The sequence below is a fragment of the Bufo gargarizans genome, chromosome 3 (genome assembly GCF_014858855.1).
Source record: "Bufo gargarizans isolate SCDJY-AF-19 chromosome 3, ASM1485885v1, whole genome shotgun sequence".
Taxonomy (NCBI): domain Eukaryota; kingdom Metazoa; phylum Chordata; class Amphibia; order Anura; family Bufonidae; genus Bufo; species Bufo gargarizans.
In genome coordinates this window covers 337,803,477-337,818,078 of record NC_058082.1, presented here as the reverse complement: position 1 = coordinate 337,818,078, position 14,602 = coordinate 337,803,477, and the positions used below count along the sequence as shown (strand labels likewise).

General features: G+C 44.5%; 1 protein-coding gene across 1 annotated transcript in view; it reads left to right on the top strand.

Annotated features, from left to right (window-relative positions):
- PLCXD2 (phosphatidylinositol specific phospholipase C X domain containing 2) overlaps window positions 1-14,307 on the top strand; it is a 35,726-nt gene extending 21,419 nt beyond the window's left edge. The window contains exons 3-4 of the mRNA XM_044287888.1: window positions 9,655-9,896; window positions 13,882-14,307. Coding sequence (XP_044143823.1) covers window positions 9,655-9,896; window positions 13,882-14,044 — 405 coding nt within the window. The 3' untranslated portion in view covers window positions 14,045-14,307. The remainder of the gene's footprint in view (window positions 1-9,654; window positions 9,897-13,881) is intronic.
- The last annotated feature ends 295 nt before the right edge of the window (window positions 14,308-14,602 follow it).

The window sequence follows — 14,602 nt, the reverse complement described above, 5'->3', positions numbered from 1 at the left end:
TTGTATTCCACCCACCTTTGTTGTTTACTAGGCCTCAGCGAGACGCTGGTTCCTTCACTAGGGAAGGAGCGGGTTGTCTCTGCCCGGTCATTACTATTAGGGCAACTGAGGGCCACCAGGGTTTTCTAGGTTCCTGTGTATGGGCATCTCTACCATCGAGAGGTGCCCATACGGATAGGAGTTAGGGCCAGGAGCAGGGTTTTATAGGTGGTGACACTTTTCCTTCCCTAGCGGTGAGGCCTAGTGTCTTTTCCCTTCCTTCTTGTTGTCCTTTGGTGTTCTCCCCTACAACATCCGTGACAGGTATTCCAAGATAGCATCTCTTAGAAAACCTTCAGTTTAATTACAACAGATGTTGAAGTTACCAGCCTACAGTTTCTGGGCTCTGTTTTTGGACCCTTTTTGGATATTGGCACCACATTTGCTATGCGCAAATCGTGTGGCACACTCCCCGTCAGTCCTTAATTATCAGAAATAAGGGTCTGGCTATGACAGTACTTAATTCTCTTAGGATACAGGAGTGCATGCCATCTGGTTCCAGCGATTTGTCTATTTTAATCTTTTTAAGATGCCTTTTAATGGGGAATTTACTTTTACATTCTGCATTTCATCTGACAGTTTATTTTCTTCAGTGATTGCAGTAGAGAAAAAAATATTTAATAGCTTTGCTTTCTCAACATTGCTCTCTGCAACTCCCCCCTCATTACTCTGTAAAAGGCAAACACCTTCAGATTTATACTTTTTACCTTTTATATAATTGAAGAACATTTTAGGGTTAGTTTTACTCTTTGGCAATGAATCTCTCTGTCTCTAGTTTGGCTGCTTTTATTAGTTTTTTTTTTACATATTCTGTTTATTTCTTTATAGTTTTTCAATGTTTCCTTGCTACCCTCCTGTTTTAGTGATTTAAATGTTTTCTTTTTGTCATTTATTGCTTTTGTTACAATTCTATTTATCCACATTGTTTTTTTTCTTGTTCTTTATCCTTTTATTCCCATAATGTATGTACCTCTCACAATTAGAGTTTAGGATTCGTGACTATTTCCCAGTTGTCCTCCAATCTGCAAATCTGTTGTTCTATTAGGTCTATTGGTTAGTAGTAAGTCCATTATGGCCGTCCCTCTAGTCGGGTCCTGAACCAGTTGGGAAAGGTAATTGTCTTTGGTTATTGCCAAGAACCAGTTTTCTTTATGAGATGTGCAGGTTTCAGTTTCCCAGTCTATATCTGTGTAGTTGAAAGTCCCCCATAATAATGACCTCATGATTTGCTGCCTCATCTATCTCGTTTAATAGTAGATTTTCTGTAGACTCTGGTATACTAGGTAGCTTATAATAAACTCCTATCAGTATTTTATTATTGTTTTTGCCACCATTTTGATGATCGTTTCAGACTGTAATTCTGTGAGTTAACTGCCCAATCATAGCTATCATCCAGCCATGTCTCAGTTACTCCCACTATGTCATAGTCCTCCTCACACATCACTAATTCCAGTTCACCAGTTTAATTAGTCAGGCTTCTGGCATTAGTGTACATACAATTGAGAGGTTTTTGTATATATTTTACCCTACACCTTTCCTTATGAACTGTTCTAGTCCCTCCTTCCATTCCTCCCCTAGTTTCATTACATCTACACTGTCTTCCCCTCCTATGTTGTAATTACCCAGTCACTAGCGTAAACACTCCTCCAAACTTCTAGCCATCTTCTCCCCTTTGAGGTACAGCCCATCCGTACGATAGAGCCTGTAGCCAACAGAGAATTTGGCCCAATTCTCCAGGAACCCAAACCCCTCCTTCCTACACCAATTCTTGAGCCATTCGTTATCCTCTTTAATCTCCCGCTGCCTTTCTGGTGTGGCTCGTGGTACAGGTAGTATTTCAAAAGATACTACCTTTGAGGTCCTTGCCCTAAGCTTGTGACCTAAATCCCTAAAATAATTTTTAAGGATGCTCCACCTACCTCTAACTTTGTCATTGGTTCCAATATGGACCATGACTGCTGGATCTTCTCCAGCCCCTCCCAGTAATCTGTCAACCCAATCCGCAATATTTCGAACTCGAGCGCCAGGAAGACAACACACTGTTTGACGATCCTGGTCTATGTAACAGATCGCCCTATCTGTACCCTAATAATTAAGTCTTCCACTACCAGTACTTGTCTGGCCTGCCCTGCTCTCCTGGTCCCCTGCTTACTTGAGCTGACATTCCCCTGACTGGCAGAGGAAGTGTCCGGCTGCAGCAGTGCTCTCCCTGAACTATAATCTGAAGCTCGCGTGTTTATCACAAAAAATGAGTAAATGAGTAAAAAAAAAGTGTTGGTGCTACAAACTCAGCAATTTGATTGTACAGAAAAATGTCACTAAAAACATATGTGTGAAAGCATACTAAAGGAATTGTCAGGATAAGCCATTCATATCTGATTGGTGGGGGCCTGACAAACCACATTCCCACTGTAGTAAGCACCAGAGCTACACAGGTCTATCCACTATACTGTGTGGATGGAGCTGATTACTGTAGCACTGCTTCAATTTACTTCAGTGGACAGAGCTGTGTAGTTCTGGTACTCACTTTCAGTACCAGAGCTACTTTGGAACAGCTGAACGGTGTGGGGTGTTGGACCCTGAAGGATCATCAGATATTCATAGGGGTAGGCCATCAATTTAAAAATTCTGGAAAATCCCTTTAAGTTGTATGCAACATAGTTCACTCCTGTGGACCGCAGATGTTGCTTAGTAGATAAAATCAATCGTGTTACACTACAAGAAGTCTAGGTGTAGCCCAGGGGTGCACCTAGACTTTCTGCTGCCTGATTCAAAAACGAAAAAGGTGCCCCAATGCCAATTTCTTAACCGAACCCCTTCTCTCCAGCCCTACTTGGAAAACATTACATACAACACTACAAAACATACAGGGTAATACAGCACCACATACTGTGCCCACTGTGCTTCCTAATACTATACTGCAGAAACATATAATCCCACTTTTGCTGCTCCCCTCTTGCCCCTACCTGGTGCTGCCTGAGGCAATCGCCTCACCTCGCTTTATTGGTGGTGCACCCCTGGTGTAGCCCTAGCTTTAGGCCTGATTCACACGTCAGTGTTTTGGTCAATGATTTCCATCGGTGATTGTGAGTCAAAACCAGGTACAGGTCAAAAACACAGCAATAGGTGCAAATATTTCAATTATACATTATCTCTGTAGGATCTACTTCTGGCTCACAATAACTGATGGAAATTACTGACCGAATACTGACCAAAACACTGATGTTTGAATAAGGGGCTTTCCAATCTCAGACATTGGGGCATATGATATGCCCCTAATGTCTGATAGGTGCGGGTCTCATCTCAGGGATGCACACCTATACTTATAATGGAGCCTGCAAAGTGCCGGAGGGTGCATTGCGCATGTGTGAACGCCCTCCATTCATTCCTATGGGAGTGCCGAAAATAGTCGAGCGCTGGCTCAGCTATTTCTGTCATCCCTTTTAAAGTGAATGGAGCAGCGGCCGTGCTTACAGTGTGCTCCCAATTCATTTCAATGGGACTTAAAAAAAAGCTGAGAGGGCCGCTTGGCTATTTTCGATGTTCTCCCGCTGTATGCAGAGTGTCATATGATCTGTCACATATATGTGTATAAATACACATGTTGTGGAAGACCTACAATACTGCTAAGCAAGCAACATGAAGACCGAGGAGCTCTCCAAACAGGTCAGACACAAAGGTGTGGAGAAGTATAGATCAGGGTTGTGTGTTACAAAATATCCTAAACTTTGAACATCCCACCGATCACCGTTAAATCCATTATAACAAAAAAGAAAGAATATGGCACAACTATACACTACGACTACGTTCGGATTGCATGCATTTTTCACACACGTGAAGAAAAACTGAAGATTAGCAATCTACATCTCCTGGCAACCATCAGTGTAAAACGCATTATATCCAGATGCCTTCTGTTTTTCACACAAGCCACATTCACCTCTATGGGGCCAGGGCTGCGTGAAAAATATAGAACATGCTGCGATTTTTCCTGTACGCAGAGATGGTGCACGGAAAACCTCGCTCATATACTGTGCACAGACCCATTGTAATGAATGGATCAGGAATCAGCCCGGATGATATGCGTTTAGTACATGTCACTACTCTCCCTTAGATAGAACCAGGTCACTCAGCTTGTCAGTTGTTTTGGTGGTCTGAATGAATGACAAGCATGGGCATTCTATCTATTTCATACTTTTTTAAAGTTACCGTAAGTAGTTTTATCAAAATTATGATTTATAGATTATTCTAAGGATTATACTGTAAGTGTGGGTGATGACACGTCTGCTCGTCAGATTGCTTCGTATGTTGTGTCACACGTAAGAAGACCTTTTGTAAACTAATTGTCACTAATTGTCACCATGAATCAATATATGTAGAAGAACTGCATGCCTAAGTCTGTACGTAATACACCTGCCTGTCTACCTAGTGCCTAGCAAACCAGCCACTCCCTGCTTTACATTGGGATGCGCCTCCAACTGCAGTTATGCGACACAGTAAAAATGTCCACAAATGTCACTTATATTGTTATGTATCTTGCTTAGTTCCTTAAATACACTTTAAGTGATCATCATTTCTATCTTCTGTTAATCACAGTCTTGCATGTGTTTGAGCATGTAAATATAAATGTGAAATGTTCCTGATGGTACAAAATGCTATCCTACTGGCAGAACAAGAGGACTCATGTACGAGTTTGGGTGGTGTTTGTTGATCTTTGTGTCCCCAGTGGGAGCAAGTGGACAAAAATTTGTGGATTGCAACCTTGTGGCAATTTAAACTTTAAAACTGATCTGAAAACTAGCATGGAAGTACTATATAGTTCTATATTATTTTAAAAAAACATTCAATACCAAGGAAAATACACACGTGTGATCAGGGGAGCACCCAGGAATTTTGTCTAGGGGGGGTCCGAAAGGCAAAAAAATGTGGCATGGTAGTGCGCTGTGCTAATTCAATTTTTCAAAGCCCCCTTTATATTTAAAACTGCAGGGAGGGGGTGTAGTGTGTTGTGCTGATTCTTTTACTTGGCGATCCTAAAAGCTCAGCAGGAAATCAATAATTTTTTGGCCCCGCCCATTATTAAAAGCCCCTCCTACATATAATAGGCCACTCCCAACAAACACTGTACAGCTGACATAGTTGCGGCCTGTCTCTACACACCATATGGAGAGAGGGGGAGGGTCTGTCCTGGCTGCACTGCCTGCTTCACATTATACAATAAACAGCAGACTACAGCCAGAAAGCTCCTCCGCTCTCCTCCCTCCCCAGACCCTGCTCAAGGCCTGTGGTTCCCCCCACCATCTGCCACCCGCCCGTGGACTGCTGCCCCCTTTGGCCGTCCTCACCCAGCTCTGAATCCTCCTTCTGCAAATGGCAGGGGGAGGACCCGGAGCATCTTATCTCCTACATAGCGCCTCATACCTCTTACATCCAGTGATGTCACCTTTGTTGTAGACGTTCTCTTTCCTCATCTTCTCCATTCAGACCAGACCGCCATGATGATTTTTCAGCCATCTCCCGTCTCTGCAGAGATTAACAAACAGACATTAGTTTCCCACATTTCCATCATCTTCTGAACACCCTTTCCTGCCACCCCCAATACTGTGCCCGCTGTGCCCCCAATACTATACTGCAGAAACAGTCCCCCTGGAAATACTACTACCACACAGATAGTGCCCCCTTCAACAATTATTGGCACACAGTGCTCTAAAAAAATAACTGCGCCCAGACACTAATAGTATAAAGATAATGTCCCCCAAAAATTATTGTGCTAAGCTGAAACGTGGCAGGGTGCCCCCAAAGTAACAGGGCTCCCCAAAATAGAAATAATTCTCTGCCAGAGCACACTTAGTAGTAATAATGCCCCTATAGTGCCCATACTAGTAATCATGTTCCTCATAGCCCCCCAGTATTAGCAAAGCTCCGCATAATACCTCCTAGTACTAATAATTCTCCCTACAATATGACAGTACATGAAATACCCCCGCTTAGTGCCCGCTGTTGAGCTAATGTCCCCATAATGTATGCCAGTATAAAATACCCCTATATAGTGCCCCAGTAAATGCCCTCATAGTGCTCCTCTCCCCCTTCCCCATAGTGTCCCCCATAATATGCCAGTAAAAAATGCCCCTTCTAAGTGCCACCATATGCCCCAATAGTGCTCCTCTCCCCCATAGTGCCTACCATAATGTGCCAATAAAAAATGCCCCCTTAGTGCCACCAAATGCCATAATGCCCCCATAATGTGCCAATAAGAATAAAGGCCCCTTTAGAGCCCCCACTTCCCCTTAGTGCCCCCAAATAATGCCCCTATAGTGCCACCAGATGCCCCATAGTGCTCCTCTCCCCCATAATGTGCCAGTAAGAAGTACCACCCAAAAAAAAAGTACCACCAGATGCTCCATAGTGCCGTTCTCCCCTTTAGTGCCCCCATAGTGCCGTTCTCCCCTTTAGTGCCCCCATAGTGCTGTTCTCCCCTTTAGTGCCCCCATAGTGCCGTTCTCCCCTTTAGTGCCCCCATAGTGCCGTTCTCCCCTTTAGTGCCCCCATAGTGCCAGCTCCCCTTTAGTGCCCCCATAGTGCCGTTCTCCCCTTTAGTGCCCCCATAGTGCCGTTCTCCCCTTTAGTGCCCCCATAGTGCCGTTCTCCCTTTAGTGCCCCCATAGTGCCAGCTCCCCTTTAGTGCCCCCATAGTGCCGTTCTCCCCTTTAGTGCCCCCATAGTGCCAGCTCCCCTTTAGTGCCCCCATAGTGCCGTTCTCCCCTTTAGTGCCCCCATAGTGCCAGCTCCCCTTTAGTGCCCCCATAGTGCCGTTCTCCCCTTTAGTGCCCCCATAGTGCCGTTCTCCCCTTTAGTGCCCCCATAGTGCCAGCTCCCCTTTAGTGCCCCCATAGTGCCGTTCTCCCCTTTAGTGCCCCCATAGTGCCAGCTCCCCTTCAGTGCCCCCATAGTGCCGTTCTCCCCTTTTGTGCCCCCATAGTGCTGTTCTCCCCTTTAGTGCCCCCATAGTGCCAGCTCCCCTTTAGTGCCCCCATAGTGCCGTTCTCCCCTTTAGTGCCCCCATAGTGCCAGCTCCCCTTTAGTGCCCCCATAGTGCCGTTCTCCCCTTTAGTGCCCCCATAGTGCCAGCTCTCCTTTAGTGCCCCCATAGTGCCAGCTCCCCTTTGGTGCCCCCATAGTGCCGTTCTCCCCTTTAGTGCCCCCATAGTGCCAGCTCCCCTTTAGTGCCCCCATAGTGCCGTTCTCCCCTTTAGTGCCCCCATAGTGCCGTTCTCCCCTTTAGTGCCCCCATAGTGCCAGCTCCCCTTTTGTGCCCCCATAGTGCCGTTCTCCCCTTTAGTGCCCCCATAGTGCCAGCTCCCCTTCAGTGCCCCCATAGTGCCGTTCTCCCCTTTTGTGCCCCCATAGTGCTGTTCTCCCCTTTGGTGCCCCCATAGTGCCAGCTCCCCTTTAGTGCCCCCATAGTGCCGTTCTCCCCTTTAGTGCCCCCATAGTGCCAGCTCCCCTTTAGTGCCCCCATAGTGCCGTTCTCCCCTTTAGTGCCCCCATAGTGCCAGCTCTCCTTTAGTGCCCCCATAGTGCCAGCTCCCCTTTGGTGCCCCCATAGTGCCGTTCTCCCCTTTAGTGCCCCCATAGTGCCAGCTCTCCTTTAGTGCCCCCATAGTGCCAGCTCCCCTTTGGTGCCCCCATAGTGCCAGCTCCCCCCCTCCAAAAAAACAACAACAAAAAATACACTGATACTTACCTCCAGCAGCCTCTTCCGGTCTGTGTCCCTGCTGTGTGCTGCCCGGCTCAGGCAGCACGATGATGACGTCATCGCGCTGCTAGAGCCGGCCTCTGATAGGCTGCAGGCATTAGTGCCTGCGGCCTATCAGAAGAACAGGGGAGGGACACGCCTCTCCCTCCCCTGCTCTGCCGCAGCACAGCCATCTATATCGCTGTCCTAAGGACAGCGATATAGATGCATTAGATATGGAGATGAGCGCTTCCACAATGGAAGCGCTCATCTCCTACGGCCCCCCACCACCGCCGCCGCAAATGCCCGCAATTTACATCCAGGGCCGCGCCGCCTGTGGTGCGGCCCTGGAGGATGAAAAAAAAAAATTTGGGCTGGTTGTTCTAGGGGGGGTCCAGACCCGCTGGACCCCCCCTGTAGGTGCGCCACTGCGTGTGATACATTTTGCACCTTTGATAGATTGCTTTATGTATAGGAACATGAATGTGTGGTCCTTGATAAGGCTCAAGACTTTTTACAATGACAGAGGTGTCCTGATTTTCTGGTAGCTAGAAGCCATAAAAATTCTAGATAAGGCCTCTTTCACACTTGCGTTGTCCGGATCTGGCGTGTACTCCACTTGCCGGAATTACATGCCGAATCCGGAAAAACGCAAGTGAACTGAAAGCATTTAAAGACAGATCCGTCTTCAAAATGCATTCAGTGTTACTATGGCAGCCAGGACGCTATTAAAGTCCTGGTTGCCATAGTAGTAGTGGGGAGCGGTATACTTACAGTCCGTGCGGCTCCCGGGGGCGCTCCAGAATGACGTCAGAGCGCCCCATGCGCATGGATGACGTGTCCATACGATCACGTCATCCATGCACGTGAGGCGCCCTGACATCACTCTGAAGCGCCCCGGGAGCCGCACGGACGGTAAGTATACTGCTCCCCACTACACTTTACCATGGCTGCCAGGACTTTAGCGTCCCGGCAGCCATGGTAATCATTCAGAAAAAGCTAAACGTCGGATCTGGCAATGCGCCGAAACGACGTTTAGCTTAAAGGGAACCTGTCATCAACTTTATGCTGCCCATACTAACGGCAGAATAAAGTAGAGACAGGTGAGTTTATTTCCGTGGTCTGTCATTTATAAGTTAAAAGTAAGTTGTTGCCAAGAACTAACATCACAATCATTGCAGACTGGGCCTGGAAAAGTCACGGCCACCTGAGAAGAGTCATGGAAATTCATAAATTCCTGCTCTCCTGCCCACCTGCTGATGACTGACAGTCTTCTACCTAGTTTTCTCCCTTTCTCTCTAGGAGAGAACTGCCAATCATCAGGAGAGCAGGAGATTATGAATAACCATGACTCTTCTCAGATAGATTTGACTCTTTTCAAGCCCTGGGCTGCAATGATTATGATGCTGGTTCTCGCAATCACTTACTTTTAGCTCATGAGTGACACACCTACTGAGATCAGCATTTCTGTCACTAGTTTATGCTGCCCTCAGTGAGGTCATCATAAAGTTGATGACAGGTTCCCTTTAAGGTCGGATCCGGATCAATGCCTTTCAATGGGCACTAATTCCGGATCCGGCCTTGCGGCATTTTCTCCGGCCAAAAAACGTTCCGGTCCTGAACCGAAGACATCCTGATGCATCCTGAACGGATTTCACTCCATTCAGAATGCATTAGGATAAAACTGATCAGGATTCTTCCGGCATAGAGCCCCGACGACGGAACTCTATGCCGGAAGAAAAGAACGCAGGTGTGAAAGAGCCCTAAAAAACAAGGTGAAAATTCTCAGCCATTACCTCTGGGGGTCAGATAGCTTCTCACACAGCATCAGCTATAATAGTGTACAATGTACTATTACTAACTCTTTGTGTTCTTTAAATTAGGTTCTTGTTTTCTACCACTATAACATTTGGAATGAGTACCCATTCCTGTGGGCAGGAAATAAGATGCCAGCGCCATGGGCCAACACAACAAATGTACATAAGTTGATTCAATTTCTGGAGACAACTCTGGGGGAACGTGCAAAGCGGGGGACATTTCATGTGTCTCAGGCCATTCTCACACCACAGGTTAAAACCATTGTGCGAGGATTGAAATCTGGATTAAAAAATACACTTGTCCATAGGTAAGTTTAGACTAGCAATGCATCAATTACATCCTGAAGTGTTCAAATGCCATGTAAATGTGTTGTTACAGTATGTAAGATCTCATATGTGCATGTAGCTAATTTCATAGATGTAATTTTCCCAAGTCATACTTAAAGTGGTTGTCTGGCAATAAGGGGTTTTAAGCTAATGTCCGCAGCCTGCCAGAGTAAGTAGAAGCTTCATACTTACCTGCTCCCTGCTGGCTCTGGTGCAGAAGACTGGAGAGGCAGGGAGCAGGAAAGCATAAATCTTCTGCTTACTGTTGCAGGCTGTGGGAATTAGCTAAACCTCCTAGTTCCTGGACTACCCCTTTAAAAAAGAGAACCTTGATACAAATGGCACATGAATGATGAACTGGTTACACTGACTTGCAGAAATACTGTAAGGTAATGCAAAAGTATTATATTAGTTAAAGACAGTGGCATACATAGAGAAATAAAGGCCCTATAGCAAGGATCCAACCAGCCCCCCCCCAGAACAGAAGGGTTACCGGCTAAACCCCTTTCAATGACTGTTGGGACATTTTTTGCACTGCCTCATTTGCTAAAAGTTGTAGAAGGTAGAGTCCTGACCAAGTTTTCACCCTCAGTAGAAAAGGGGGTGATCCCAACTGGACCTCCTCTTGACCTGGGCCCCATAGCAGTCGCATGGTCTGCCACTATGGTAGTTACGCCCCTGCTTAAAGACTTACCAGATCATAGTGACTACACAATCAAAGAGAGTTCCTAAAGCTCCCCAGGGTGAGACTTAAATTGTCTAATTGGAATTAGAAAATTATAATCAACCAAGAACTGCTAGCCTTCAGAAACATGCAAAACAGAAGATAACCACAACACTCAAAATCGACTGGCAAGTGATCAAACGTGGGTTTTATTTATGTCTCGAGGACACATAGACGGCCTACATTAGTGTTTCGGTCCTTTCCAGATCTTGTTCATGGTTAAACCAATAATGTGTAGGGAGGGAACTGCTGGAGCTTCCTGCCCCTCCAACTTCCTAGCCCTACTGTGCAGGTGCCTCCCTGCTCCTCTCCAATGTAGTGACACATCTTTGAAGAGGAGCTTGGAGGAAGTGCCCTGCACAGTATTGTCACTACTTGTTGGAGAGGGGGGATGATGCTGTGAGGGAGAGGGTATTTGGGGTCATGTATAATGGCATATGTAGTGCTTACAACATTGATATGGCTTCTATGAGGGTGGAGAATCTTAATGCAGAGAGAATGGTAGTGGCAGACAATATGTAGATGCCAAAGCGCTGGCCCAGGCTGCCATTTTCTTGTGGTGCTCCACAAGGGGGCCCTTTCTATTAGTTTGGTTTGGCCATGAGTCTCTCTTTTGGTTTGGCAGGGTGTCTCACTACTTGTGTGAATTACGTTACTAGGTACAGTACAGGGACAGGTTTCTGTGTAGCCAGGCTGGCCTTTTCAGGATGAACACTGTGGCTTTAGTGTATGGACAGTCTATAATTGTTTTTATCACCAGGTTCCTGTATACCCAGGCCATTCTTTTCAGAACAAATTCCTTGCTTACTGGTAAGGACAGTAGAGTTTACAGTGCATTTGGAAAGTCTACAGACAATTTCATAAAATAAAAAATAAAATCTCTATCAACCTGCACTCAATACCCTATAATGACAAGGTAAAAAATAATTTTAGAAATTTTGCTAATTTATTAAAAAGAAATAAACTTAAATTTTGCATGGACATAAGTATTCAGACCGTTTGCTGTGGCACTTGAAATTTAGCCCTGGGGCCTCCCATTTCTCATGATAATTTATGAGATGTTACTACACCTTAATTGGAGTCCACCCATTGATTGGACATGATTTAATTTAAATAGATACATCCACAAGTCCCACAGCTGACAATGCATATTAGAGGAAAAACCAAGCCATGAGGTAAAAGGAACTGACCATAGAGGTCAGAGACAGGATTGCCTGGAGGCACAGATCTAGAGGGGTTCATAAAATGTTCAAGGGCACAGTGGCCTTCATAATTCTTAAAGAGGACCTTTCATCGGTCCAAACATTGTGAACTAAGTATTATGACATATACAGCGGCATCCAGGGATCTCACTACACTTACTATTATCCCTGGGCACCGCTCCGTAATCCCGTTATGTCCTCCGGTATGTTCGGGGACTTGGTTATAGTAGGAGGAGACTTCCCTTATACTGCTGGGCGTCTCCTTCTCCTAGGCTGTAGCGCTGGCCAATCGCATCACAGAGCTCATATCCTGGGAGAAAAAAAACTGCGATTGGCCAGCGCTACAGCCTAGGAGAAGGAGACGCCCAGCAGAACAAGGGCAGTCCCCTAAGTCTCTGCCTACTATAACTAAGTGAGCGAAGATACCGGAGGACATAACAGGAGAACGAAGCAGCGCCCAGGGATAATAGTAAGTGCAGTGAGATCCTTGGGCGCCGCTGTATATGTCATGATACTTAGTTCACAATGTTTGGACCGATGAAAGGTCCTCTTTAAATGGAAGAAGTTTTTATTTTTGCACAATTAACAAAATGTGAAAAAAGTGAAAAGGTGTGAAGACTTTACGAATGCATTGTACACAGTTGTTTTTCTCGTGACAATCCCGCTCACTGAGTTTATGTTACAAATTCTATAGTGGTCTACACATAAAAAGAGCAGAAGTGAATCACATTTGTACAGCAATTGCAGAACCAGCTATGCATACACAGGGTGAGGCCAAAGCCTGGACACACCCTTTTAACTGGTGTAATTTGAAGAAAATTTACTTCCATTGTTAGAAAGTATTAATTGGGAAGAGGGCTGCATTTTTTGGTGGTGGAATAGTTCTTGGCCGCCATTTGAAATCTGCCATATTGAATTCAGTTCAGGTTTTTCTAATGGGAAGGGGGTCATAATATATACTAGTCTTGCCTAGAATTTAGTCAGAAACACACTGGGAGGGTCAGTTTTGACCTATCTTTACCCATTTAGGAGTTAAACGAGATCAAAGCTCTACACTATTTACTTCAATAATACTTTTTTTATTCACCTATCTAACAAGACAATCTAGCACCAGTTTGTACAGTTGCTCACTAACTTCCAACAAAACTCACTGGGTTTTCCTTTACAAATTCTGTAATGGTCTGCACTTAAAAAGGCAGAAATAAATCACATTTGTACAGCAATTGTATCTACTAATCACTTCCCTTAATGATTAATTGAGGTCCAAGTTCAGTTTTTTTATATTGGGGTCATCATGGGAAAGAGATCTTTGTATTGTCTTAACATAAACATTAACAATAATCTGAAATCTTGTCTAATAAAATTTACATGTAACATGTTTTCATTACCACTCTGCATTTTCTGTCTCCAAGACAGGCACCAACAAACACAATGCCACACAGTATCCATAAATAGTACATTTTTATTGAAACATGATTAAAAATAATAATCGATAATCACATTAAAATATCCACAGTCTTAGATGAACTCCACATGTCACAAAAGCATGTCCATGAGATCCCAACAATGGTCAAATAATTAAAATATCAGTTTGTATATTAATAACTCCCCACAATTTGCCACGTAATAATTACTAATATCAATTATCTACACTGTTGCAGCATAATTTGCCATATTATTGTAGTTGTTATTATTGTCAATTATCGCAGTATAATACCTTAACCAAAATGGTGCAACACAGTAATCTCACTTAGGCAAACAATATTTCTGCCAGCATCCACAGCAAATGTGAGATGAAGCAAATATACCAGACCAAGGGACTGTGTTATCACCCCGACGAACGTTTTGCCCAAAGCTCCGTCCCTGCCCCCCCCCCCCCCCCCCCGTGCAAAACGTACAGGAGGTGCATGTTTGGTAACTTTACTGTAACAAGCCTTACATCTGTGTGATTGTCACTTAACCATTGCTAATCTTGTATAACTGTATTTCCATTTGTGTCATGCCTATATGTAATGTACTGTTGGTGTATTTTCTTCCTAGGAATCTTCCAATGATACTGAACTGGGTAAAAATGCAGAAACCAGGTGCCACGGGTGTTAATATCATCACATCAGACTTTGTTGAACTAGTTGACTTTGCAGAAACAGTTATTGCACTAAACTATCTGCTGCTCAAAAACAATAAAGACAAAGAAAACAGCTAAGAAGCAAAACTGAAGCCAGTGAGTCTGACATTGCCATGAAATAAATTTCACCTAGTTGGGAAAAGGATCATCTACAGTGTCCGTGCTATTTTTTTTAATCATGTCTACCTCTTTTATGTTTTATTTTGCTAATTTATTAACAGATGAAGACTTAAATTTCAACAAACTGTAATTCTGAGTTTAGGCTTTATAATGGAGGAACCAGCCCTTCTTCCCCATGTCTTGAATAGAAGCCAGAAGTAAATTCTTACTTCTAACCACATTTTCCAATGTGTCCAATTTATACGTATGTTGATTAAAAAGATCAAAGATAAACTAGTTGTGTATTTTATTACATACATTAATGATGAAATGATCAGGAAATGCTACAGAATTTAGAACAGTTATCTGAAAGGTTTACAGATATCGGGGTAATACCACATGGTCTCATGATTTCTGAAGTTCGGCCATGTGAGTTCAGCTGCACGGTGTGGATGGACATTAGCAATTCCTCATCACTATGGCCTGCAAGTGCGTGCAATTGGGAAGTTCTTCCAATTTTGTGTGTACAGATCTTGC